The 27,810-nt window shown below is 37.1% G+C and overlaps 4 protein-coding genes and 1 long non-coding RNA gene across 6 annotated transcripts; 4 read left to right on the top strand and 1 right to left on the bottom strand.

The window, feature by feature from the left end:
- Nucleotides 6,657-8,881, top strand: LOC18771711 (secoisolariciresinol dehydrogenase). The gene is made up of 2 exons (XM_007202780.2): nucleotides 6,657-6,872; nucleotides 7,993-8,881. The coding sequence occupies exons 1-2, from the start codon at nucleotides 6,835-6,837 to the stop codon at nucleotides 8,783-8,785; spliced, it is 831 nt and encodes a 276-aa protein (XP_007202842.2). The 5' UTR covers nucleotides 6,657-6,834; the 3' UTR covers nucleotides 8,786-8,881.
- Nucleotides 9,867-10,951, top strand: LOC18771755 (secoisolariciresinol dehydrogenase). Its single transcript, XM_007204643.2, has 2 exons — nucleotides 9,867-9,905; nucleotides 9,998-10,951. The coding sequence occupies exons 1-2, from the start codon at nucleotides 9,868-9,870 to the stop codon at nucleotides 10,809-10,811; spliced, it is 852 nt and encodes a 283-aa protein (XP_007204705.1). The 5' UTR covers nucleotide 9,867; the 3' UTR covers nucleotides 10,812-10,951.
- Nucleotides 11,674-12,461, top strand: LOC18769215 (40S ribosomal protein S17-2). Its single transcript, XM_007204692.2, has one exon. The coding sequence runs from the start codon at nucleotides 11,789-11,791 to the stop codon at nucleotides 12,209-12,211; it is 423 nt and encodes a 140-aa protein (XP_007204754.1). The 5' UTR covers nucleotides 11,674-11,788; the 3' UTR covers nucleotides 12,212-12,461.
- Nucleotides 13,490-16,830, bottom strand: LOC18769825 (TLD domain-containing protein 1). 2 transcript variants are annotated; one of them, XM_007202073.2, is made up of 8 exons: nucleotides 16,721-16,830; nucleotides 16,541-16,643; nucleotides 16,328-16,432; nucleotides 16,135-16,220; nucleotides 15,459-15,700; nucleotides 15,117-15,306; nucleotides 14,349-14,532; nucleotides 13,490-14,098 (listed from the first exon to the last, which is right to left on the bottom strand). In XM_007202073.2, the coding sequence occupies exons 1-8, from the start codon at nucleotides 16,777-16,779 to the stop codon at nucleotides 13,793-13,795; spliced, it is 1,275 nt and encodes a 424-aa protein (XP_007202135.1). In that variant the 5' UTR covers nucleotides 16,780-16,830; the 3' UTR covers nucleotides 13,490-13,792. The 2 variants fall into 2 exon arrangements, with proteins under 2 accessions (XP_007202135.1, XP_020424034.1); XM_020568445.1 differs by having other exon boundaries at nucleotides 15,459-15,625.
- Nucleotides 17,758-21,048, top strand: LOC18771510. Its single transcript, XR_002272429.1, has 3 exons — nucleotides 17,758-17,943; nucleotides 18,686-18,862; nucleotides 20,678-21,048. It is a non-coding gene; the product is annotated as an uncharacterized LOC18771510 (long non-coding RNA).

Raw genomic sequence — 27,810 nt, 5'->3', positions numbered from 1 at the left:
AGTTATTTGTTTTTGACAGAGAAAAGAATTGTGATTTTTGCTCTTGCAGGATATAACAAGACCATCAAGCGCTACATTATATTTACTGGGCTGATATGAGCTTGAATGATACTTGAGAAAAGTTTCTCCCACCTAAGGATGTAAGCAATACTTTTGTTATTTTATGCTTATATACCTATTTGATATTTTATCTTGAAAGGTAACCAAATGGGGAGATAAGTCCGTTCCAAAAGAATGACTTCTATGTATCCATGAATTATTAATGCAAATTTTACAGATTGCAAGTTGGATACATTGATAATACACTGCACAGATTAAAAGTCCCATAAGAACATAACATGGGTATAGCAGTGATCAATATAATGCACGCCTGTTGCGTAGCAAATGATGTGGATTGAAGTCCCAAATGGACAATCCTTTGACATGTCAATGTTGATATTATGCACGCCTAATGCGTAGCAAATTATATGGGTTAAAGTCCCATTAAATGGGTTAAAGTCCCAGAAATTAATTGACATGTATGTATTAATCTGTGGCATGCCTGCAGCATGACAGATATATGGGTTCTAAATGTTCCAACTCTCTAAATAGAGATTATTCACGCCCTACTGTAAAATAACGCTCCATTGGAGGTTATAATCCACATTCTCACATAATAAAAGCCCCCCTGAAGTGGCTTGGGTACCCAAAAGCAAAGAAATGCTTATAATTGATGCATGCGCATGCACATGAGAATGGTGGGATCATGAATTGATGAATGACAATTTTTGGTTTTGGAATAGCTACTCAAATCATCAATGGGCTTGTGTTGATTGGAACCACGTTCAATTATTAAATGTCGACAATATCATTGGCCAAAATGGAAAGAGGTAATTCCATTATAGATGAGAATGAACGTGAAAGAACAAACCCACAGTACGAACCCCAAAATTTGTTAATACTGAATTTATACTTGGGTGTTCGGAATACAAGGGAATATCCCTATTTTGTATGACACACTGTTTCTGGCAGAAACAAGGAATGTTGGGTTTTCTCCATATTTACAGATTCAATTGTGCCCCCCCTTATTACACAATTATGGAGACCAACATATTATCTTTAAGGGTTATTAAATGCACAGAGCATATCGCCAGAAGCGATTCCCTAAAGATATATGAATAGCTGGGATAAAGCTATATAATGTGTCATAAAAATTAATCCCTTTTAGACAAAATCCGTTGAGAGGATTATCATTGCATAAAGCAAGTCCCTAAAGGACATGTGCTTGAAGCACAAAATTTGTACTCAATATTAATATGCATAAATTACCTCAGTGAGTACATTGATGTGATTGCAACACATTAAAGATTCTGCAGAATTCACGAAATATATGTCTCGACTTAAGGATCGAGCATTGTGCCAACGAGATTATTGCTTATACTAAGAAAGTATTGAAGCATTTTTATGAGGATTATCCGTTGGTCCTTAAATGTTTTTCGGAAGTATACTAGACCAGATAGAGCTTAGCTCCACACTGTACTCTTTTTCCTTCATCCAGGTTTTTATCCCATTGGGTTTTTCCCGGTAAGGTTTTAACGAGGCAGTGTCGCTCAGGGGGTTTAGAGTATACTATGAAAATTTTTATGGTCGCTTACTGGACAAAAGCTAGTCCTCCATTTTCCAGGGGGAGATATTCATCAGGGGGAGCATGGTTTTGATAAAGACCTCCATACACTGTACTCTTTTTCCTTCATCCAGGTTTTTATCCCACTGGGTTTTTCCTGGTAAGGTTTTAACGAGGCAGTGTCGCTCAAGATTGACTCACAGAAGCAGTGTCAACTATGATATTCAGAAAGATGATCAACAGAATGGCTTAAAGATATTTTGCCAAGCATCAGGGGGAGCGTGCTGTCAAGAAAGACCTTTACACATTGTACTCTTTTTCCTTCGTCCAGGTTTTTATCCCACTGGGTTTTTCCTGGCAAGGTTTTAACGAGGCAGTGTCGCACGCGCGTCAATATACACAGAATTTTATGTTACACATGATTATGTACTCTTTTTACCTTTGACCAGTTTTTGTCCCACTGGGTTTTTACTGGCAAGGTTTTTAACGAGGCATATTCCATATCATTTGTGGTCTCCAAGGGGGAGTGTTGTAAATAATTAGTTGTGGAGCCCACATGTTCCCTAGGCTTTGCCGATAAAAGGGTTCATCCCTTCATTGTTCAATACACATAGAAATGAGAATAAGAAACTCAGTTTCTCTACTTTCTCTCTCTCTCTCAATTTCCTCTCCAAATTCTCCAGTTTTATAACAAATATATCATTCTTCATTGCCCTATCTTTTTCTCTTTCTCTTTTACAGCAATAGAATTCTCCTCAGTGCTCTCTGCAGTCACAAGAAGGTTAGCAGTACATGCTTAATTAATCAAGTTTTATAATTATTTGTTTGTGCTTATATTTGTGTATCTTTTCTTGGTAAACATATGTGATATGTTGGTGTATTTTTTTGGTAATTATCAAACAAAATTAGTTCATCATAGAACGTAGCTAGTGTCTTGAACACCCAGTTTTGTAAATTTATCCACAACCAAATTGCTTCACCAAAAATAGGAGTTTCATGGGTGACCATTCTTCAAGATGTACAGTTTATATAGACCAATATAATATTGGCAGAAAAACTTGTGTGAAACAGAGATAATACTGTTTTGTTATTTCTAACTAATAACAGACTACCACGTAGAAAAATTATCAAGCATGACTTATGGTGATTAGCATTACTATCCCTGTTTCACACAAGGATTTCCCCACATTAACATGATTATGTTAGAATATATATATATATATATATATATATATATATGTCCAAAAGAGTGAGAGCCAGCGGTGGATTGACGAGTCATGCAAGGTTGGTGAAGTCCCAAAGCCGAGTTGATAAGCCCAAGGGTGGAGTCCAAGGATGGAAACCAAACCCCAAGTCAGGATGGCAGCCAAAGTCCAAGTCAGGTTGGAAACCAAATCCAAAGTCGGGACTTAATTCCAAGTTCAAGTCGGAGTTTACACTCCAAGTCGAGATGAAAACCAAAGTCCAAGTAGTGGTGGTAGCAAAACTCCAAATCAGGGTGGAGAACGAATTTCAAATGGCTTTGTAGATTTGTGGTACTATACACATTAAAGTATAATTAAGTGAAATTTATAGTCATAATTAGGAGTGGACATGGTCCGGATTGGATCGGTTTCACCTTAAAATTACGGCCGAACCAATTACAATATGATGGTTTGATTTGGATAAAAGTTATAAAGGAAACCGAACCAAACCAAACCAATTTAAGACGGATTGGTTCGGTTTGGTTTAGACGGTTTGGGTCTAAGCCCAATTCTCTTTCGTTTTGCATTTTTTCAACATTGTTAGCCCAATTATAACAAAAAAAATTCACAACTTGCTTCATACATAAATCATTTTCTAGAGTACGAAACCATAGAGCTCAAAATATCATAAAACTTCATATTTCACTAACTAATATAGCTCAATTCAAATATTCATATATAATTATTAATTAATTAGAGTATTACACATGTAAAATAAATTATAAATAAATAAATATACACATAAACGGTCCAGTTTGGTCAAACCAAACCAAAATATGTTTGACTTTCTCTTGGTCAAAACCAAACCAAACCAAACCTGTAATTATGGTTTAGTTCAGCCGGTTTTATCGATTCGGCCGAATTGATACCCTTCCCTAGCCATAATGGCCTTATGGCTTTGATTGTAGGCATATATTATTATTAGCTTTCTATCTTAATGAAGAGACCTAGACCTCTTGGCGTGATGCATATGTGAGCAAAAGGTCAAGCGTTTACATTGACATACTTTTTTTTTTTTTTTTTTGTCAAGGTAATTCATTTTATTAAAAATGAAAGGGATTACACAAACAGAAAATGCAAAAATAAAAAACCAACCCATCACCAATAAGTACAAGGCCTTAACCCAACAGGAAAAAAAAAAAGCTACAAAAAGGAAAAACCCTAAAACAAACATCCAACCTAATATAGGCACAAAGGAAAAACTTTAAATCTGAAAAGCTATAACCGCCACTTCCCACTTGTCACGCCGCCGTCATAGATTCATAACCGCTAGAGATGGGCAACTAGTAACTAGACAGACCAATGTTTAGAACGGAGAATGGTGGTGGACGAACCACTCATGCAAAAAGCACTACCATAATCTTGGAAGCACTTGCAAAGAGCACTTTTGAAGCATCATCATCAGTGGAGCCAAGGAGCAGTGTCTGTTGGTTGAGACCTTGGGTCGGGACACAACCGGAGGGAATGTGTGGCAAACACCATAACAAAGAAGAGGCAAGGGATTTAGAGGTGAGAAGTGTAGGTTGAAGAACAACATTTATGGGTGGGGGAGAAAAAGGAGAGTGGAAGTGCAGTTATGGGTTTTTCAAATTTAGGCATAATTTAGGGAAATTTAAGGTGAGGGTAAAGAGAAAAAAGTAGAGAAAGTCGATCATAGGGAAAGGGGAAGAGGAGAACTTGAGGGAGATGTAATGGATAGATGGGGGCATTTGGAGACAAAATGAGTCAAAGATGAGGGAGATCAGAGGGATGGGAAGGAGTGAGAGAGGAGATTCAGAGAGACAAGGAGGAAATACAAACGACAAGAAAAGTAACATAAACTTTCATAGAAGAGAGAGAAAAATAGACAAATAAAAGATGAAGGAAGTGAGAATGAGGAGATGAGAGGGGGGGAAGAGGCCCTCAGTGCGACGCTGAAAGTGTTTCCAAGGGAGGGAGGCTAGGGTTCAAGTTACTTTGACATACTTAGTATTTGAAATATGTCAATGTTTGATAAGAATTTGTGGCCTCACACACCTCGCCTCTCACATCCGACCTTTCCCAAAGTGGCATTTTTCGTGTGGTCTTTCTCATGTCGCCCTAATATTAATGGAATTCTCAACCAAGTTAGAAGCTCCGAGTGCATGATGTCTCACCAGAGGTCAGATCATACACTCAAAAGTCCAAACCCAACTCAAGAAGCTAACTTCATAAGTTCCAATAGAAGTCTCATTGCAAGTGGTAGAATTCAAAGATGGGGAGACTTGTAGCCGGACTTATTGCATCTCAAATCAAGAGAATCTTTTCACAATCCCAATTCTATTTTATTGACCAACCATATGGGTTGGTGGTGGTTGGGAAATTCTCATTAAATGCCTAGAACTCCAAAAGACATTAATCTTGGAAGCACTTTCAAGGAAAAACCAGTTGAGGCCATTTAATGGCCAAACCCATGAGTTGAAGAAAGCTCTATAAATAGCTCATCAGAAGAGGAAATGGCCTTGGACTCAACACACAAAACCTATCTTTTTATCGTGCACCTTTCAATTCTTAGTCTAGAATTTTATCTTTCAAGCACTTTAGATTATCCAAGTTCTTCATTTTCCTAGTGTAAGCTTTCTTTCTTGCAATTTACTTTCTGTTGTCTTTAAATTCAAGTTTTTATCGCATTAACATTACTGTCATTTTGTTCTTGCATTTACATTCATTGCACTTGTCACCAAAATCCTAAAAATAGTCATACAAAGCTCGATCATCCTTGACCTAATCAAGGAAGTGAAAGAACTTAGGTCAAGAATAAGTTTTTTGCTTGGCCGATCAATCATTTGATTAGAAGTCAGAAACGCAAACACACTCACACAATCTTTCCATCCAAGCCATTAAGTGGCTTGGTGGTGGCACGCCTACGCATATCAAGAGAAGAAGGACCAAAAAGAGGAAAACACCAATCTATTAGTCTCGGTTTCTTGTCATAAGCAACTAAGCAAATTTTATATGTTATTAACATATATGAAAGAGAATTTCTAACAACAAATTAAATCATAGTTAAGAGAAATTTATAACAAAGAAGATGGAGACGTATTGGGTGAATGAGTTAGCAGTTTTTGTTTTTAATATTATAGGTATGATATCAAAGAGTAAGATGCAGAAAAAATAAAACATTAACGATTTGGTTCAGTTAGGTCTAAAAGTACACTTGTTAAGCATAGAAACCAAACTAAATAGCACGAATTAGTTTGATTTGATTTGAAATTTGATCGGGTTTTAGCCTTCAATCCTGTAATATATGCATAAGTAGAGAAATATTCATTTCGATATAATTAAATTAGCATAGGTTTATGCCACAGGAAGATTCCCTTGACTCGTTAAAATGATTCCCATCTCAACCATCTGTGTCTTTGGTTCTAATATGTAATATAAAATTCGAGCCCAAAAAGAAAAGTAATGTAAAACTGTTTAAGATATACATGAAACCAGTAATTAATTATTATAGTAATGCAGATCGCCTAGCCCAAACAAAAATTCAAGTTCCTATATTTTATATGGGCCAGCCACCCATTTGTTTGTTTATGCTCAGATTCCCATATACCTCATCCTATTAAAATTAAGGACTACCTTAATCTCTTGACCACCACCTTAATACTGACTTTGATGACCATATAACATGTTCTAATCAGAAAGTGCCGTGCTTATGTGAATTAGGCTAGTTGGTTAAAGCTATGAACTCGTTCCTTTATACTTAAGTTTGAATAATCTTTCTGTCTATTAAATTAAATTAAAATAATTTTAATTATTGCTTGTATTATTTATTTAAAAAAAGTGTCATGATTCTGCAATTGTAGGTGGTCGGTGACTTTGTCTGGTGTATCTCTCATAGTTGCTTTTTAGAATTGATAAATATTTAACTTTAAGGGTTTGGGTCCTCACCGTCTCTCCCCATTTCCAAACAGAACCAATTATCACTCTTCGTTGCTCTCTCTCTCTCTCTCTCTCTCTTCTGTGTCAGCTATGGCATTCTCCTCAGTACTCTCTGCAGTCACAAGAAGGTTAGCAGAACATGCTTAATTAATCAAGTTTTATAGTTATCTGTTTGTGCTTATATTTGTGTATCTTTTCTTGGTAAACATATCATATGTTACATATGTGATAGTTTGTGTATTTTGCAAATGTATCCACAACCAAATTGGCTTCACCATTAATAAGAGTTTCATGGGTGATTATTCTTTCATTTGTCCAATCTAGAGATTTGATGTTTAGACTCTAGAGGCCAGTATTGGGTTCTATTTTGCTTGGGGAGCCAAAGGTCAGTGCCTTAGGCTTCTCATAAGGCATGAATAACATTAACATGATTAATTATGCTAGACATTCCCTTGGAAACATCAGATAAAATTGGAACGATACTGGGAAGATTTTTTTTTTCGTAATCAATCTGATGAGTTTTTTAAAATCCTCAAAAAGGATAGGAAACAAACAGCTCTTATAATCACACAAGAATAAAGAAGATTAGACTAAAACCAGCACATTGTATTGGTACATAGTAAAACAATCTTCCCCGTTACAAAATCAAAACAAATACAACACAAAGCCAATGTCACCACCAAGAAGACGAAGACCACACCATCAAGGGCACAAAAGAGTGAATACACACCCACCACACCGGACAACACTATTACACATAGAGACCAACCGATCATCCGCCAAGAAGAGAAGCTCCCCGATAACCAAAAACACCTCAGCACCAAAGCAATCCTCCAAAAGTCACAATCTATGAGACACCAGAATCCATCATCTCATAGAAAATTAGCATGGCCCCTAATAACACACATAGATCAAGATTATGTTAGACTGGACCAACAATGTATATATGAGCTTATATATTTAATTTGCTCAGAGGAAACAATAATGGTAAAGAAACAACCAATTTCATATCACATTAGTGAAGTTGAAATTAATTATATGACAGTTGACATGTAAATTAATAATTGAATATAATAATTGTTGCAAATAAATCTGATTTGGTATATAATGTGGTTCACTAATATGATCTAAAAATATGGTAGCTCTAAAATCAGCGGGAAAGAAAAATTAATTGGATTATGAAGTATTTTTCCCACACAAAAAATCACTTTTTAAAAATTGTGTGTTCTTTTTTGCAACTGAATGTAGGCTTGAGGGAAAGGTGGCTCTGATAACTGGAGGAGCAAGTGGCATTGGAGAATGCACAGCGAAAATCTTTGCTCAGCATGGGGCCAAAATCGTCATTGCAGATGTCCAAGATGATCTGGGCCATTCAGTCCGGGAATCCATGGGCCCAACAGACTGCACATTCGTCCACTGTGATGTGACAGACGAAGCCCAAATAAAAAATGCAGTGCACAAAGCTGTTGCTACATATGGGAAGCTAGACATCATGTTCAACAATGCAGGCATAGTTGATGACAACAAGGCACGCATAATCGACAATGAAAAGGCCGATTTCGAGCGCATACTTAGCGTCAACGTCACCGGAGTTTTCCTCGGGATAAAGCATGCTGCGCAGGTCATGATCCCGGCACGAGCGGGCAGCATTATTTCAACTGCTAGCATAAGTTCATATGTTGGTGGTGCAGCCTCACATGCCTATTGTTGCTCAAAGCATGCCGTGAATGGCCTGACTAAAAATGCAGCTGTTGAGCTAGGCCAGTTCGGGATCAGAGTGAACTGCTTGTCGCCCTATGCGCTCGTGACGCCTTTGGCTAGGAAATTTGTTGGGCTTGAGGATGAGGAGATGGAGAATACGATGAGCGCATTGGCTAACTTGAAGGGTGTGACACTTAAGGCAGTAGATGTGGCAAATGCAGCTCTTTATTTGGCAAGTGATGAAGCTAGGTACATAAGCGGGCATAATCTTTTAATAGATGGGGCTTTCAGCATAGTTAATCCTGGCTTCCACATGTTTCAATACCCCCCAGAGCCTTGATCTGCTTGGCTGCTGTAGACTTTTTTACATGTTTGAGCTTGAGTTCAAATTTAATTTGTCACAAGTTCATCCTAATAATGGACCAAGTTTTCCGCCATCTAGCAAGAAAAAATTCAATTCCACACTCATTCATTCTTCTTCAATGGATCAAGAGTCCAGAGAGAGATTGCGCCATGCCTTCTGTAACGAAAAGATTTTACGAAAATTATTATAATTTTCATCGGTATCGATGCTAAGCTCAATTTAGCATTCACATTACACCAAATAAGACTAACTTAACCCTGCAGGATGGCTGTTCCTCATACAGCAGGAATCAAGTCTGAGTTTTCTTGCTCAACCCAATTGTTTAATTTGTTGCATGCACTAAAAATATTCGATCCATAAGCAGACAGCCTCAGAACATATTTAAGTAAAAAGGCACTTTTGATTCCCCAGCAGAGCTTCTTGAGAGCATATAAATGTTAGATATATCTTCCTGACCTTGCTGAACACATTTAATTAAACTGCAGAAAATAAATTAAAATACATTTCATTTCAAAAGGTTGTCGACAATTAAGTCAAAGCCATTGTTTTTTTTTAATATCTTCCTTGGTTGCACTCACTTTGTTTCTTCCAGCTCCATTTTTATTCAATCCGGGACGAACTGTGGTCCAGGCAACAAGATAAAGAAAATTATAATCCTCCATACCCTGTCATTCTTGCCATGTATGGCAAAGCAGGTTCACTTTTTTCTTGTCACCACATGGCAAATTGTTTGCAATTATTTGAAGGGACATAAGTAATTTGGGACGTTTCTGGTTGGCTTTTATTTGTTGCTCAGTTTTTTCTTGTTTACAGCAAATGTACACAACCCATGAAAAGAATGCAACCTAATAAACAACACTTTGAAACCAAACTTACAGCTTCAAAACTGCGATCTGTCACATGCCTTCAAATCGGGCTGCGTAAACTTGTCGGTGACTTAACAAGCAACTCTCACTCTGTCCAATACTTTTTCATGCTATATATATAAAGATATATGTATGTATATATATATGAAATCAAGGGCCTCTATGCATTTGCATCAATTAGTGAAGTTAAAGATGAGCAGCTCTTCCTCTTTAGCTCCGAGTCCCAAAAGGTAAGCCTAGTTTTAACCCCACTTCATTTGGTGTCTAAATTTCTAACCTTTTTCTTCATCATCTTCTAAATGTTTGAACATCAATTTTGCAGGTTGGATGGCAAAGTGGCAATAATCACTGGAGGAGCTAGCGGCATTGGAGAGAGCACTGTAAGATTGTTTGTCCAGCATGGTGCCAAAGTCATCATAGCCGATGTCCAAGACGAACTTTCTCTGTCCCTCTGCAAAGAACTCGACCCGGATGAAGAATCCGTTTGCTACACCCGCTGCGATGTCAAGGTTGAATCTGATGTGAAAAATGTAGTGGATTTGGCTCTGTCCAAGTATGGCAAGCTTGACATCATGTACAACAATGCCGGCATACCGGGCAACTTGGAGCCAACAATTTTAAGCGCTGGTGCCGAAAACTTCAAACAAGTGTTTGATGTGAATGTATACGGAGCTTTCTTGGGCGCCAAGCATGCTGCTAGGGCTATGATCCCTGCCAAGAAAGGTGTCATTTTGTTCACTTCAAGCGTAGCATCCGCGAGCTGCGGTGAGTCTCCACACGCTTACACCATGTCGAAGCACGCGGTGGTGGGACTTATGAAGAGCTTGTGTGTGGAGCTGGGGCAGCATGGGATCAGAGTCAACTGCATTTCTCCATGTGCCATGGCAACTCCATTGCTAAGAAATGTTATGGGGATGGAGAGAGATGCGGTGGAGGAGCTGATTTGTGCTGCGGCGGTGTTGAAAGGGGCGGTGCCTAGGGCAGAGGATGTGGCGGAAGCTGCGGTGTACTTGGCAAGTGAGGAGTCTAAGTTTGTAAATGGACTGAACCTTCTTGTGGATGGAGGTTATAGCACCACTAATCAATCTTTTAGTATGGTTTTGAGAAATTTGATGTCCTCAAACCAAGTTTTGTAAGCACCACATGCATTTTGCTGTGCTGCCACTATAGTCTTGCTAATGTTGGATCCTTTTTGCCCTTGCTCTTTCAGAGTATAAGTCTTCATTCCAAAAATCTTCCCCATGTCTTCTAATGGCCCATGCCCTAATTAGTTGTAATGATCAGTCAATTGCACCTTGGACTCTTTGTGATTTTGAGTGAAATTGCACTTTAATTAGTACGTAATGTTTAAGATGTTATGATATCAAACATAACATTTTGAAAATTTAATCCTCATCGGCAAGAATTTAGGTCAAGCATTTTTTGTCTATGTATGTGGCATGCATATGAAGTCTATATTAAACCATGTGGACAAATAAAACAATAAGCAAAATGTAAACAAATCAAAATTTTTTTTAAAAAAAAATGTAACTCCATGGAGTAGGGATGGGCGTTGCATCATTATTGCACTTCTTTCTGGGATTGTGGGCATGCATAATTTGATTATGTCAAGTGATGAGTGAAAATAAAAAAAGAAAAATATATTATTCTCGCTTGAAATGAGATGCTCAAGCATTTTCCATTAATTAAGAGGGGGAATCCATCCACGGGTTCAAAAGGAGAGCGCTCCTCTCCTATCAAAACACCCTAGTCTTAAAAAAGGGACGGAGTTTCGAACTTGAAACTAATGGTTGGAAAATTAAAGCTCTTTTTCAACGGGCTAGGCTCCAGTAGCACACAGCACACAAATTTAGTTTCTCCAGCTTTGAAAGTACAACACTCGGCCCAATTTTCAAAAAACATCTGGGCCAGACTCTAGGCCCAAATATTTTCCAATTGGGCCGAAACTTCCAGCAGCGAAGACCATTTTAGGGATTTCCCAGATAAATACCCCAAAACCCTAGCGTCCACCTTCCACCCTCATTTTGCCTTCTCTCTCTCCTTACCGGGCTTCTCTCTCCTCCCAAAACCTCCACACACAAAACACACATTCACAGAGAGAAAAACCAGCACCATGGGCCGCGTCCGTACAAAGACTGTGAAGAAATCCTCGCGCCAAGTGATTGAGCGATACTACTCGCGCATGACCCTGGACTTCCACATCAACAAGAAGATCCTGGAGGAGGTGGCCATCATCCCCTCCAAGAGGCTCCGCAACAAGATTGCCGGGTTCTCGACCCATTTGATGAAGCGGATCCAGAAGGGCCCTGTTCGCGGCATCTCCTTGAAGCTCCAGGAGGAGGAGCGCGAGCGCCGCATGGACTACGTCCCCGAGAAGTCCGCCATCAAGACTGACGAGATCGAGGTCGACAAGGAGACGATCGACATGCTCTCTGCTCTCGGCATGGGCGATATGCCCGGCCTCAAGCGGGTCGACCCGGCTTCTCTTCAGCCCCAGCAGCTCGGGTTCGGGCGCGGCGGGCCCAGGAGGTACTGAAGAAGGGATTATAATGAGTAAATTTGGGTTTTTGGGAGATTAGGAAGGAAAGTTTTGCTAATTTTCTGTTGCTATGCGTTTTTAAGTTTACCATGGATCTCTAATGTGGATTCTCAATCCTTTATTATGGGATTTTGTTAATTTTGGATTTAGAATCTAAAGCATGCATTTTTATTTCTTTTTGTCAAATGAATCTTTTGGGTTTCTTCTGGATAGCTGCTTGCTTGTGCAATGTTCGTGTTCATGTTCATGTTCTTTTGGGTACTATTGCTTTTTCTAGGGCATGGGTAGGTTTAATTTAAGAATGTGATTAAATTAGAGTTTGGTTTCAAATTCTTTGGAGAATGTGATTATTTATGGCTTTGTTTCTGATATGCCGGAATTCGGAGCCTCCGTGATGTCCATTTTGATTTCATGCTTATTGGGTTTGGAATTTGGAACCCCTATGATGCCCAACTGTAGTGAAGACAATGCAGCTATGCATTTACATCAAATACCATCTTGAATGTTTTAGAACCATTTGTTAGGCTTGTTACAATCTCCAGCCGAAGAAAGAAAAACCTCATTATGTCAAGTCCCGGAATGGACTGTGATTTTGTTGCACCCGTTTACCTCGCATACAAGTTAGCCACTTCCATCTGGGATGATTTTTTTTTGTGCGATCCATCTGGGATGATTGTAGCATACAAGCTTGCCCCGTAATGTAATCATGGCTACCTTTCCTTGTAAGCTGGGGTTGATTTAAGGTGTACGGTGGTGATATTAGTGCATCTCTTATCAATATGTGGTGCAGCATCCTTATGAAGAGATGTTTTATTGGCTAAAGCTTAGATACAGGAATTCTGCGTCAACATTTTAACTTGGCATAAGAGATGGGATTGGGTTTGTTTTGGCACATGTTCTAAAAGCAGAGGTGAAGCAATTGTTTTGGAATAATGTGTAATGTTTCCGTTGCAAAAAGCTCAGCTTTTCACAATGGGAGCTTTGTATGCTGCTCACAATGCGGTATGTGGAATTTAACGATTGTGCTAAAAGATAGAGCTTGTTTGATGCCCAAAAAGAAACAAGAAATTGCGAACCGCCAAAATTCTTTTTACTTATAAACTAGGCAGGCTACACGAGCATCAGAAATTGTTGCGCGATTATCTGTTAATTCTCGGTCTCAATTTCATCAGGAAGAATATTTCTATATTACACAGTTTCACGTGGTCACTTCCATTGGTAAAATTATCTGTCCACAAAATTTTCAGAGGCATGGCTTGCATATCTGTAACCTAATTGCAAGCACAGTGTTAACTCACACCAGCCACATCTTATTATAAAAGTAGTAGAAGGAAAAACCATGCTTTGTAAAGCAGAGAACAAAAGAGCCGCCAATATTACAGGATGAACTTAAATATACAGTGTTCGGATCCAAAAATATAAAATAAACGGTAAATACAGAGTACAGAGTGAAAATGCTGTCCAGAAATTTGCGGCAGCATAAACCACACCAGAAACATGATGCCTCTTTAAACTAGAAGAAATAGTTTCAGAGGTGCAAACTGTAGCAAGCATGTAATTCCGGGAAACTACAGCAAGTTACTCACTTGCATTTGCGAGACCAACCATGTTGAGCATATGACGGTCCTCCTTAAATCTCTCCAATACAGTACCTTTTCCGCCGTCATGTTTTTCTTCGTCTGCTACTTTAGTAACCACTCCCCAGCATTCTATCACTTCAGGGTATATTCGGTTGGTCTTGGAGAGGCAAGGGGAGCCAAATGTGGTACAGGAGAAAGTGTGCCCCTGATCTAAGGTGGCCAAAAGGAAAAGGCCAAAGTGATTCACTTTTCCTCCAAAACCGATACCATTTGGGATGCTTGCTGAACTGAAATTCACAGCACACTGCCAGTACACAAAATAACAAGTTCTTTATAAAATAATAAAGCAATTCATGGTTCATAGAAACTAACTGATTTACAAAGCGGAACTTCTGTGACAATGTGATGCAGTTCAGTTCATGACTCTAAAACTTAGAGGCAACTAAGAAACCAAAGGCATTCCTCATCCAAATGGATAAACATAATGAAGAGAAAGATATGGTGCTTTCTCTATTTCAGAGCAATATAACTTATAAGATCAAGTAGCAACTCACCCACTGTAGATTAGTGTTTGCTCCAGTAGGCCTGAATATAGATGCCGTGGGATACAATTGGAAAAGAAATGACTTCAAATCTCCATAGAAATCACCATGCCTCTCCCATGGCTGCGAAGCATAACCTCCATATACATAACCTTCTTTGTCCTTGATAATGAGTACAGTCGGCCCCTTATCCTTTCTGCAGTTCATTGAACAATTACTCATTCCAGCCCAAATTAGTTGCAGCAACCCACAAGACTGAAATTAAAATAGGAAAAGCTTTTAGCACTCTATCTTAATATGGGAAAAAGGCCAAGTATAAGCATTTAACAGAGCATTGTCATGGTCCTTATACATGATTTGAGAAGTGAACACAGGCTTTAGAGTCCCCTTCAATTCACATTCTACACATTCTAAACCAGAAAAGGTTATATTATTTAGGACTTTTGTTCATGTATTATCCAAGAAGGCACCAATTACCTCTCCCCCTTAAACTCTAAAAGTATACCTACAACTACCAATGCTACCACAGTGGTTGAGGCCCTCCCCCTTCCCCACTGCTTGGCACCCATCCATGTTCATGCCAATGCGGGTTTCTTTCCCCACAATGTAACCCAAAAAAAATGTATACCTACAACTCTAATGCCTATCTTCACTCTCAGAACAGTGATAAAATCACAACACTGCAAGGACATATTCAACTCAACAGACATAGGAATATAATTTGATTAAGTGATTCAAAAAAGAAAGAAAAGTATTAAAGAGTATAAGAAAGATACTCACGATACGTTGCCCAAAAATGTGCTAAAGCTCAGACCATTTACAGAACTATGGTATAAAAGTTTCCATTCCTCCAGATCATGCTGCGGAAGGATTCCTCCTATATGCCAAGCATAAATCTTCTTTAATAGAATCATATTAGGATCGATGTTTTCCAAATGCAATAATCGAGGAACCTGAGAACCTGGTCTTCCTACAAGGAAAGGTAATTTCAAAAATTATGAAAGGGCAAAACAAACTTCAGATTCTCCCAAACTATTTGGGAAACCACTTTAGAATGCAAAACCAACAATTAAAACAAATAGCAAGCCAGAGGATACAAATGAAAGAATTTGAGCAGAACACCTTGATTAGGCGGTATCAATAAGCTTCCAAGGAACTTCCTGACAGACGGGAGAAGAGTACACCAAGTTCTGAAATCTTCAAAAGACAAACTTTCTTCAGCATGTCTTTCGTCATGCTTAGCGAACTTTGCAGCATTAAGAAATATATTCACAGTGTCGTGATGCGCACTTGATCCATGTTCGGAGTTGTCCATATTGAAGATGTTGTCAAACATTGCAACCAGAACACATTCCAGATCAGACCTGAATTTAAATTCCTAATATCATATACATAAAAGGAACAGAAAGACGGGTATTTTCTTAATGCGTTTATAACTAGCAATCACCAAATTCTTCCATCCTTTCTGCAGCCACAGTAACAAGTAAAACCAAGTCATGCAATATATATATCTCATGTTATCTGTTATTTCTAAGAACTTCAGATCATTGCAATGGCTACTTGCATATTTCTGTTCAACAAACCGGAACAAATATGATACTTCAAAACTCACTAAAACTCAACAACATCAACTAAACTACTTGACACGCAACAACTGATTATGTAAAATATGACAGGATAAGATCAAATCAAATACTTCTATAAATTGCAATCAAAACATAAAACCAACTGCCTTAGAGTATAAAACTATATCCTATCATTCTCGCTAGGCTGTCGTAAGTAAAAGGTCGAATTCTACCTCCCCACAATGCCATTCCCGGATACGTCTAATAACTGATATATGAATTCTTCAATCTCATCTTTTGTTCCCTTCTCATAAATCCCCTGCAACACACACAAGGAAGCGAAAAGAGCAAGTGGGCAGATGAAAAAACTAAACAAAACCAGATAAATACAGCAAATTCACAAGTTTTTTCTTTCAAGTAAATTACTTTGGCAATAACGAGGTCTTCGAAGGTGAGTTTTTGGTCTTTGCGTTGCTGGGTAACTAAGTCGAACATTCTATCTCCAAGAGGACCATGAAGTCCAAAATAATTCTGTGAAGGCATAAGGCTACGTCTAATTAATTAGAGAGGAAATATCATTTCACAACATAATAATTGAAATTCACGGAAATTGAGAGAGCAGCAGTGAAGCAAAATGACCTTAAAAACTGAGGGAGAGACGTGTGGACCGTTGCTCTGAGATTGAGCAGCCAGGGACGCGTGCAGGGACTTGAGAGCTTCGAGTTCCGTATGAGAAAAAGCTCTGCAATCAATTCAAAATCAATCAATTCCGTGTCTCTGTTTGCCAAAGTGTGTGTATACAATTACAGAGGGAGAAACCTGGAGGAGGAAGCAAAGCGAGGATCTTTGTGAGATGAAGGTGACTGAGAGTTGCCCATTTTTCTGTTTTCCTTTCACTCTGCACTCTGCAATACGAAAAATCTAGATTGACATTTATACTTTTTCATGAAAAATTTCCAATTAGGTGCTTGTACTTCGCGCTATTTTAGAATTCACTTAATTCTTTTTGCTAATTACATATGTTATCGGAAGTTTGGGATTGGGAAAAAACGAAATCAACTTTTTCTTTCCGTTGTTTAATTTATTTTTTATTATATGGGAGGAAGATTCAAACTTTTAAGACATCATCCAACTCTTCAAACTCACAATTTAGATTTTTCTAACTTACATAGTTTTTGAGTGATTACACGTATTCAAAATTTATATTACAATAATCTTACACTTAATAAGAAAGTTAATATTCATTCCACAACTTAGATTTTCTCAACTTATATGATTTGTGAATGATTACATATCTAAAATTTATGTTTGCTAACTGGAGCTGATCGTATGGCTAACTAGAACTTTAACTTGAATTTGGGGGTTAGTTATTTGGATGAGGCCCCTGTTTGGGTTAGCTCTTTCTTAGAGAATGATTTTTTAGGTGTTATTAGGTATCGCTTGATTTGTACTAGTTAGCTGTCATTTCTTTTTGGGGTTTTGTCCCCCCCCTATCTCATAAAAAAAAAAATTATGTTTGCTAATGATTATATGTAATAATTGTGTTCTCAATATGTGAATCACTAATGTTTATATGATCACTAAAATAATAATAATTTTAAGTGGATACGACTTTCAAAACCATTTTGTATAGCTAGTGTGGATCAATCAAATAGAGAATATTAAAAAAAAAAATAATAGATATGATTAGAGAACTAAAATATGGATAAAGAAGAATAAATAAAGTCATGGGGTTGGGGTGTTAATTGTGAGAATCAAAGCTCTGAGGTGCTAAAGATGAAATCTTTACAAACTTCAAGGAGCGAATTGCAGAAATGAAGATGCTAAAGTTAAATACAACTGAAGTGGAAAACAACTTTACTAGAAAATTAGCAGAAATATAATTCAGAACAGAACAGAAGTTTTGAGAACAACGCCTTATACTCAGAGGCCCAACCAAAAAGATCGAAACTTTATTAGGGCAAAAGCCTTGTGTGTTTCTCTTCAAGACTTGAACAGTTCAACAACAACTGAGATATGCCCTTCTTCTTCAGCTCAGATCTGTAAGTTCCATGCTTTTTTGCCTTAACCTCATTTGCCTCTTTCTCTTTCTCTTCAATATATTTTGCTCTTCTACTGATATCCTTTAGTATTTATTAGTTGTGTCTTAGATTGGGGGTCGTGTTTGGTTGGTGAGAAAATGTAGGAAACAGAAAATTAACCAGAAAGTTACTCTTTTTAGTGTGTGTTTCTTGAATTCCATTTTAGCACTTTTTTTGTTCTTCAAAATTTTAGTATTTGAAAATTTTCCGCCCTTTTCCTTTCTGGGTTGTATTCTCGGTAACTGAAAAGAGCAGAACTTGCTGAAGCATTGAGATGATCAGGAAAGGAAGGCTTTTAATGTTTTATTTTTTTAGTTTTCATGCTCCCGTGGAAGAAAGAACCCCTTTTGAATGATCCCTATTGAAAAGAGAAATTGAAATCTTTAACTACTGATTGCAGTCACTTAATTGTAGAAGATAATTAATACTTGTAAAAGGATAACTAAAGATTAAGTTTGTTGCTAATGTTTTTAGGATAAAACCGAACTACAGAATGAGAACATACCTTCTTCTTCTTTAAAAAAAAAAGTAAAATAAAATGAGAACATAATGGTGTAGTTTCTTTCGGCAAACCTGATAACTTAGCCTTTGTTAGATACAAAATTAATTGCTTATTCTTGTTTGTAAATTGTGAGTTGCCTCTCTTTTCCTTTTGGCATTTTTAGCTTAATATTGATATGCTAATCTGTTAAATGTATAACAGATTCAGTGAGTGCTGCTTGTGACAATGTCAAGACCATGGGTACTGGTTTGTCTGCTCCTGTTAATTGTGTTTACATCACAGTTTGAATGGAAGCAATATGGGAATGATGAACCAAGCCCAAGCACTTCCAAGAAACATCAATATATATCTGAAAGGGAAGAAGCTGTGAAAGAAAAAGTGAGTGCTTATATATGACTTCTTTTCTCTGCCTAGCATAACCCTATTGTGTGTTTGTTTTTGAATTGGAAATCTATGGCTCTTTACGTTTACAAGTTTTAGTTTGAAAGAAACCTACTTATATATTTCAATTATATAGGGTTGTTAACTTCAGGCAATGTAAGAAATTTCAGTAATCAATAGGCTATTCTGGTATTTGAATTTGGAACTTTGTGCCATAACCTATGGGATTGAGACATTGGTTGTCAACATACCTGAGTTTTGGACACTTAGGGAGCATTGTTGTTGTCAAAACAAAAGATCTGTGGGATTGCCCGAGTTTTAGAGAGCTCAATTACATCCATATCATTATTAAAATACTAAATCAGAAAACTCTTTTGAGTTATGGTTTGCGGTCTTCTTGTTGCTTCAGTCAGGACTCAGGTACTAATAGCAGTTAATTAGAACAAAATCGCATGTTCACATTGCCCTGTTTACATCATGATACCCTTGCTTTGATTCTTTTCCAGAGAAAGTAAACTTTCAAAGGCAATACATGAATTATCTGGATAGGAATCCTTTATTTGATGCTCTGTGACCCATAATAATGTGGTTTCCTCCATTAATGGCCTCTGCAGTGTTTGCCCATTCCTCTAAACGCCTGGTCTTTGATTTCTCGGGTTGGGCTTTAGAATTGTTTAGAGAAGGAAAGATGCAGAATTATATACCTTTTGAAATTGCAAAACTATCTTGAATTGTGCTTCTTAATTTAATAGTTCTCATCTTTGTTTGACCTAGTTTCCTTCTATTGAGAATGCTTCTCCATTTCCAGGACTTTGTCTAGGCTCACATCTCACCAGTTGAGAGATAGAGAGGGAGGGAGGGACACCAAATGAGGGTGAACACTAAAATGTTTTGTTTTCCCCTTTCATGGAATATAGTTTCAAACACCAAAGACAATAGGAAGAACTTTGTGAGTATTCACTCAGTTGTTGTAAACTAAGGGTGCTAAAGGCAGCATAGTGAAGGCATCTGCGTGACCCAACATGACTTATTGCATTAGGCCCTTTGTGAATCTTGTTAAGTACTTCAAAGGCAAGTTTCAAACGGGACATTCTTAGTTTTTCTTGGTGTACACAATTTACTACTTATGAGTTATGACATCTCAATTTCCCACAATTCAAGTGTCTCTAGTTTCCTGCTAGGGGTTCAGATACCGAAACATCACCTTGTACTCCTTTCTGTCTCTTTCCATGTATTCTCAGAACCCCATCTACTGTATTTATTGACACCTATTACCAATCAGTCAGAAGAAAACAAATTCCAGAAAATTCTAATTGCCGGGTTTACTTTGTCTTCTGGCGTTATTCCTTATTCTTTTTTTCTCTCTCTGTGAGTATATATTTAGGATATAGTTTTTATAATGGCTTCATCTTCTAAAGAGTTAACACCTATTTACCACATCTTTACTCTCCAATTTGGCAACTTTAACCAGAATTTTAGGATCAAGTTTATATATGATAGAGAAATTAATTAATTGTAGTGCCCCTCAGCTTGATCCCTTTCTCCATATGCTTTCACTCTAATGCACAAAGCATGTATGTGTGCGCTTGTAAACCCCATGTACTATTTAGATATGTAATTAACCTGGCGTGGATGAATGAAATGGCAACAAGTGTATTGTTTTAATTCAGTTTCTTCTAATTGAAAGAGCAGCAATTTTGCAACTTAAGTACCTGTGGTGATATATTGGCCTAATTCCATAATTTTTGTAGACTACAACTTAAACCTGGTAGATATGTTCATTAACCTCATTGACTGTCAACTTTACTGCAGATTATCCTCTCGCAAGAGAAAAATATACAGAAACTTAGCGAGCTTGTGCGGAGTCTTCGGGAACAATTGCTACAATGTAGAGGTGAAAATGAGATTGTCAATGGCACTGCAGCCCCTTTGACTGAACTTCTTTCTGAGCTTGAAAGGCATCCACTTTTGGAGGATTAGTCACAGATCATACGTGTTAAACATCAGTATGTTTGTATCTGTAAGTAGGAGAATCCAAATTCTTTCTCATTGCTTAGCTTAATGTGAAACTACACCCGCTTAGAAGGTGAATTGCAAAGTGCAGTATCAAAATTGTTTTCTTTTGCCAGTATGTTATGAATATATAAGGTTCATATGTTTTACTTTTTTGCCTGTCCCGTCAATATACGTCTTCTGCCGCAGTCAATGGTAGTAAACTGATTTGGTGTGTGATGTCTTGGTAAAATGGTGAATCAATAGTAGGGTGGCGTTTGAATCTTGGTGATATTGCTTAGTGTATGGTATGGTGGTCATACGTGAAAACCAAGCTTTATTTTTTGGAGTAAGATAACAAATAAATGCAGAGAATATATATTGGAAAAGCATCATGTTATGACTTAACACCTTTTACTTCAACATCCTAACATCAAACAGAGGGACTCTCAGTTTACAAGTAATTTCAACTTGCATCAAATGGAGAGAATCTCAAGTTGCAAGTAATTTCAATGTCACAGAGAGAGAGTTTCCTATATGCTGAATGTGGGGATTGTTTATTTTCGTAGTGAACCTTTTCAATAGTTATGCCGAGTGTTATGAACACTCTTTATTAGCTTTACCCTTTTATATTCTCATCAAAGTTTCCTTCTCAGTATCAAACTTTTGCTAAAAAGAAAAAGTACAAATGGGAAGTGTGTAGTTGACCGAGGAAAATTCCTTGCAGCCCTCATCTCAAGTTTGATGTCCTTCAAATTTTTCATGAAGCAACCTTGTTGAGATTCATGTTAGGATTTAGTATTTGGATGAACAGACATGGTTGCATAACGACTCAGGAGCCTGATGAAGTGTAGGCACACGATCGTTTTAGAATCCTAAGCTTTTAAGAGGGAAATGTGGGACATCATTCAAGCAAATCCTAGTATTGTAAAAGAACTTGAAAAGGCAAACAATTATGGAGATTGATAACTTTCTTTTCTCTCTTTTTTCTTTATAAATTTAAGAGAAAGAAGAGGGAGTTAAGATTTGAACTTTTGGGGGCCAAAACATAAAACATAAGCATAAGAACTATGAGGCAACTTCAAAACTAATTGGTGTTATTTAGTACAGCGGGAAAAAGACTCAAAAAAGAGATGCAATCCATAGACAATAATTGTTAAAAGAGACATAAGATCCTGTAGAATCTTGTTTCTCTTGCCCAATTCTCTATCAGTAACTAAACAGGTACAGATAATAATTGTGATCTGAAGTTTACAATGTCTGACACTTCAAATTATGGTTCTGTGAATAGGCATTAAAATGTGACAGCGTTTTAACTTTCTAGTACTTTTTCTGGAAACACCATGATAATGGTGCTTGCAATTTCCTCTCTTACCTACTTCTGCTTTCTATCTCCTTGGCATATCTATGATCATACTTATTGTGTTCTTGTCCATTGTTACAGTTGTAGTTTGTTGTACCTACGAAGATTCAAGGATGATGATTTAATTCCCCCTCTGTCTCTCGATTTAATTTGTCAACCCGTCTTCTTTACTAGTTGTACCATGAAAATGGTCCCAATTTCTCACTAGTTGGTGATAAAACTTTACCATGAGGCCCTGATCTGCTGCTGATTCAATTTTTGTAGTTTGTACATTTGGTAGGAGGGTAGGTCATTTATAAATCAACTTTGTCTGGACACATTCCAGCTGTTCCCCGAAGTGTATAATACATAGTTGCTTGATGCAATGTGGACAGTTGCTGTGGTAGGATAGTGAAGTGAGATCATGCTATTAACACCCTAACTTCCAAACTTAGCCTGATTGTTGTAGTTGAAGTTAGGACAGGCAAGTTTTATATGGCAGTTTATTGCACATTCAACCTCTGGCAAAGCTGTAAATAAACCGAGTCAAGTCAAGTACCATTAGGGTTTTAAGAAACTGACTCACTGTAATATGAAAGTTAACTGTATCGAACCGATTTACAACCCTAACCTTAGAGGTACATAAGAACTCATCCTCCACCACAATCATAGGTCAAAGGGGCTTCTTGCTAGCAGGTGCAGTTAAGTCTTGAGGTATTTGGGTGCTGCAGGTTGTTTAAATTTGAATTTAAGTTTGTACGTTTGATATATATCAGAAGTCAGAACCTACATTCATAGTTCGGGACCTTACAAATCAATATGAATCTTTAGATTTCTGGGCAAGTGGGAGTTAATAACTTCCTCAAAATAGAAAAAAAAGACCTGTTTTAGGCAAAAAATAAGACAGTTAATACTATCTGTCACATGCAGAATTAAGAGCACACCACTAAGTTCTATTCTGTTGAAGCTTTAACATCTCATAAAACTTCATTCAAGCTTTAAAAGCCATCAAAGTTTCATAAGCGTTTCCTTAATGTTAGATCAAATGAGATAGACAGATAAGTAATCAAGAGCTTTTAGAGTGATCTCTCATATGCTTAATTAAATTGAAATCAAGTTTTCAAAATCCTGAAGTTTTCTAGAGATGCTATTGGCATTGTTGCACAGGGAGCATAAGGTGAAGGCTTTACAAAAGAATTCATTTCAAAATGTACTTTTTGTTTTATATATATTTTGGAAATGATTTGTATTGCCTTTCAAATATAAGTTAGAAAAGCTGTGCAAAAATAAACGTCATAATTTCTAGATAAACCAATGTTTGGAATCTGGGATCCCGAGCTTTCGCATTTAGAATTTACGCATTTTCCCGCATTTTGCTTAATCATAGTTGCTTGGAGGTGTTGCATAAGGAGCATAAGGTGAAGGCTTTACTGGTTTTCTTTCTGCTAAGTTTTGATGACAGTAGTGAAACTAGTTACAAAGAATTCACTTCAAATCATACTTTTTTTTGTGTATATTTTGGAATCATTTGCATTGCATTTCAAAGATAATTGAGAAAAGCTATGAAAAAACAAAATTCTAGATAAACTAATCTTTGGACCTGGGAATCAATCTAGTCCTGCAAATTCAGTAAAGTTAATAGGCATTGCAAATATAGATCAATCATATCCTGGTAGATTTCCTTTTGTAGCTATTAGAGGATACTCAGGACAAAGACCCTTCAACCTCCTTGATCCTGAAAATGGTTCAATCAGGGCTAACTAAAAACTAATATCACCCACATAAATAATTTTCTTTGAATTTGATCTGATATCAAAGTTCATAGGCAGGGTTGTTTTCATATTTATGTCTTTGCACAAATCATCCATATATGGGAACCTCAACCACCCAATGAATGAGCCTCCAAAACATCTTTATTCAATAATCCCACAAAAAGAGGGAGAGAAAACAACAATACATGTGTAATTCCAAACCATAAAAACCCCAATCAAAATCAAATGCAGTTCTCAGGAAAAGTTGCCAATGTTGGTTTGCCATACATTGGGGCTTAATGTGTGGTTGGAAGAAGAAGAAGAAGAAGAATTAATCTTGGCAGCTAATTTGTAGCCTTCGATCTTTATCACACTAAAATATGGTTGGAAGAGGTACATTAATGGCTCCTCTAATTTTTCATTCCATGTGCTGCTTAATTTAAAGAGAACCAAAGGAAAGGACCCGCCAGTGTAGTGGTTTGGAGCAAATGGCCCCAAGAAAGGTCTTGAGTATGAGTCATAACATCCGTATAGTGTGTGTGAGTTTAATATACTATCGCTCTTATCAATAAGAAACCTGCTAAAAACAAATAAAGATAACCAAATAAGAGGGACATTTCAATTCAAGCCCAAGCAACTGACCAGCTTTATGATTAACCACATATTCTACATTAGGAAGCACTGAGGCACCAACCATGAATGAAAAATAATTAAGACCAATTTATTGATCCAACCCTACCCACCTGCTGGGTTAGGTCTACAACCTTTAAACACTGAAAGTAAACAGATAAATAAACCCCCTCGGGAGGCAATAACGTAGCGGTTTGGAAGGACGAGCTCGGACCAATTGTAAATCTAGAAGTTAGATGTTCGATTCCTATCATAGTCGCGCAAATTTCTGATTTCCCAGCCCCCACATTCTCTATCATTCATTGCACACATATTAATCATGATTAATTTGTTTTATATGATCAACCATAAATAATAATAATAATTTTATCATATTTGTATACCACATTCTCATACTACCTTATATAGCAAATGAGGTGGACAACCACATCAATTAAAAGAATAAATAACATTTTCTTTTCTTTTATAATTTATTGACACTTTTTAATTGATGTGATTGTCTACTTTATATATATAAAAATATAATATATAAATATGATAAGAGTAGCAATACTCTAATAATGTAAAGTGCTGGAAATTTTTGGTGCTGAACAAAACTTTTATGCTTTCTTCGCTTTTCTTTTGTGCTATAATTCACTGGGGCTGGGGTCCATTATAATAGGCTATGAGCCCATTAATGGTCTAGTGGGTTAAGAATTCACAGAGGGAACGCCCATGAGGCTTTTTTTTTCCATTTTCTTTACCAAAAAAGAAAATTGCCCCCCATTCATTCGTACCCAAATACCCCTGGTTTGAATATTTACACTAATTCTAAAAACTGGGTTTGCCTCGGCAATTTTATTGCAGCAAGGTTGCCGTTGAATTTGTTGGAACCTTTTTTGTGGTCAAAGAGAACTTCTTTTTCATTGTATACACACCTAAGAGCACTTCTCCCCCAGTGGCTTCCCCATCTTCCATCTCTCTTCTCATCTCCCTTTCTCTTTTCCTAATTTTCTTTTCCTCTCTTATAATCTTTCCAGATTTGTCTGGATTTTGGGTCATTTTGCTAGATCTATCTGAATCTTGTCTTTTGTTTGTTTGTTTGTTTGTATATTTTCTGTTGTCGGTTTTTGGTGACTTTTGTTGCTCTTGGATATGTCTTGCTGTCATTGGGATGTTAGCGGTGTGGTGTTGTCGACTCAGCTTTTCTCTTTGATTTTCGTTGTGTTTTTGAAGCAAGTACTGCAATCCACCGTAGACGCCATGATTTTGTTGCAACTTTTGGTCCACGCATATGGAATTTGCTCCAATTCAATGTTTGGAGTTGGAAAAGTGATTGTTGCTAGTTTGTGTGGGATCGGATTTTGCCTGTGCAAAATAAGAGGTTTAGCCATGTTGGTGCTATGATTCTCTTTGGTTTGCTGGAGAGGAAGTGGTGCGGTGTCCTTGTTTCTGTGCTTATTTTAGTATAATAATTCTCAGAAACTTAATAGGAGTTTGTTGATGTATGTATTTACTATTCGACTTTTCGATGCGGATTTGCCGTTACTGCCGTTGTGTGGTGGATCTGTATTGTAGGTCTGAGTACAGATGCTTCTTGTCTGCCAAATTGGAGTTTTTAGGTTTTTCTGGCATACGTAATTGTCTCCATATCAAACCAATTTATTTTTGTATTTGGTCACTGAAGATGTTGTACTTATATTTGACATTGCGACTACTCTGTACTTTTTTCAGTGTTATCAATAAAATTATTATCGCTTTTAATCAAAAAGAGCACTTCCAGTGGAAGGCTGTGGCCAGGGCAGGAGGGGGCCCAAGCTCCAGGCAGAGATTCTAGCGCGCAAATGCAGCTCAGGCAACTGGTGGGCTCCACAAGCCTGGGCAGGCCGGAAGGCAAGAACAACATGAGCTATTGCCTGATTTTGTTGACGTCAGCAACGAAATAAAAAAACTAAAAATTACTGAATTTTTTTTAATAAATACTTAGTCATATTCTTCACTTCCCACACCAAAACTCTATACAAATTCCTTTCCGCATATTTCATGTGAATAATGGTTGCCCTTGAGTTGCCATGGCAATGAGTGGAAACACCACAAGCCTTTTGCAATGGCTACCACTATTCATGTGAATAGTAACAGCCATTGAAGCCATTTCCCTTTGCCATGACAAATGGGTGGAAGTGTTCTAACAAAGTAAGAGTCAACTAGGTAAAGTGATTAAGAGCAGTTACCTCTATAACTGAAATTTTGTGTTCGAATTTCCACTCTAACAATATTGCTTGTATTAAATAAAGAAATAAACTAATAAAACAAGAAAAATGTAGCACAACTATCCAATTTATTCTTTAGCCCAAACCCAAAAAAAAAGGAAAAAAGAAGAAAATATACTTAACCCACACGTGGACGTGAAAAATCTCATGTGACATGAATAATTATGGGAAACATAGTAAATCTTTATCAACCGTACAAAATGGGTCTCATATGAATCCATCTTTATGATAGATACGATTAGTGAACTGTGATTACCAAATCTAAAAGCATAAATATTGAAAAGACCTTTCATTTGAAAATTGCAAGCGGAATTGAATTACTTATTGTTCTTGGTGGTGTTGATGATTTAAAACCCACATTTAATTATTCAGAAGACTTTAGAAAAGACCAAAGGAGAGAGAAATTTTTTAAAAGAAGCCAAAATAGACAAAATTGCCCTTATTTATTTTTGGATTTCCTAAGGAATTTTTTACATTTGCATGTCTTTGGTTTGAAAGTTGAGAGGTTTTTTTGTCTTTTTTGAAAAAGCTTTGGTTTTTTTCAAAAATGAAAGTTTTTTTATGACTAAAACCTAAATTTACTTAATTGGTCCCTCTGTGTTTCATTCTACAAGAAAAAAAAATTGAATGAAAATAAAAATATATACTTTATGATGACTAAATAAATGGGTTTTAAGGCAGAGGAAAATTGAATGTTCATAAATTACTGAGAGGCTCATGGCTTCTTGATGGGGTTTGGTTTGCAGGGTAGCAATATTGAATGTTCATAATAGCCTAGCAGGCATCACTTTGATCTGTTCATGGAGTTTTGATGATGTGAGAAGAGAGAAACAGAAACACTTAAATAAAATGGGGATAATAAAACAGTGTTATTCTCGTTTCATACAAGTTTTTATGTAGATTTAAAGACTAATCTGTAGGTATACTAGTAAATGCTTTGGCATGCATTTCAATGAGGAGGAGGGTGAGAGAATTCAATTC

This window comes from Prunus persica, chromosome G7 (assembly GCF_000346465.2).
Source record: "Prunus persica cultivar Lovell chromosome G7, Prunus_persica_NCBIv2, whole genome shotgun sequence".
Lineage (NCBI taxonomy): Eukaryota > Viridiplantae > Streptophyta > Magnoliopsida > Rosales > Rosaceae > Prunus > Prunus persica.
This window is presented reverse-complemented; position numbering and strand designations above follow the sequence as displayed.

Coding starts and splice junctions, on each gene's coding strand:
- LOC18771711 (XM_007202780.2), top strand. CDS start 6,835: ATGGCATTCTCCTCAGTACTCTCTGCAGTCACAAGAAG. Junction 6,873..7,992: donor CTCTCTGCAGTCACAAGAAG/GTTAGCAGAACA, acceptor AACTGAATGTAG/GCTTGAGGGAAAGGTGGCTC.
- LOC18771755 (XM_007204643.2), top strand. CDS start 9,868: ATGAGCAGCTCTTCCTCTTTAGCTCCGAGTCCCAAAAG. Junction 9,906..9,997: donor TTAGCTCCGAGTCCCAAAAG/GTAAGCCTAGTT, acceptor TCAATTTTGCAG/GTTGGATGGCAAAGTGGCAA.
- LOC18769215 (XM_007204692.2), top strand. CDS start 11,789: ATGGGCCGCGTCCGTACAAAGACTGTGAAGAAATCCTCGCGCCAAGTG.
- LOC18769825 (XM_007202073.2), bottom strand. CDS start 16,779: ATGGGCAACTCTCAGTCACCTTCATCTCACAAAGATCCTCGCTTTGCT. Junction 16,221..16,327: donor AAGACCTCGTTATTGCCAAA/GTAATTTACTTG, acceptor TGTGTGTTGCAG/GGGATTTATGAGAAGGGAAC. Junction 15,307..15,458: donor ATTGATACCGCCTAATCAAG/GTGTTCTGCTCA, acceptor CTTTCCTTGTAG/GAAGACCAGGTTCTCAGGTT.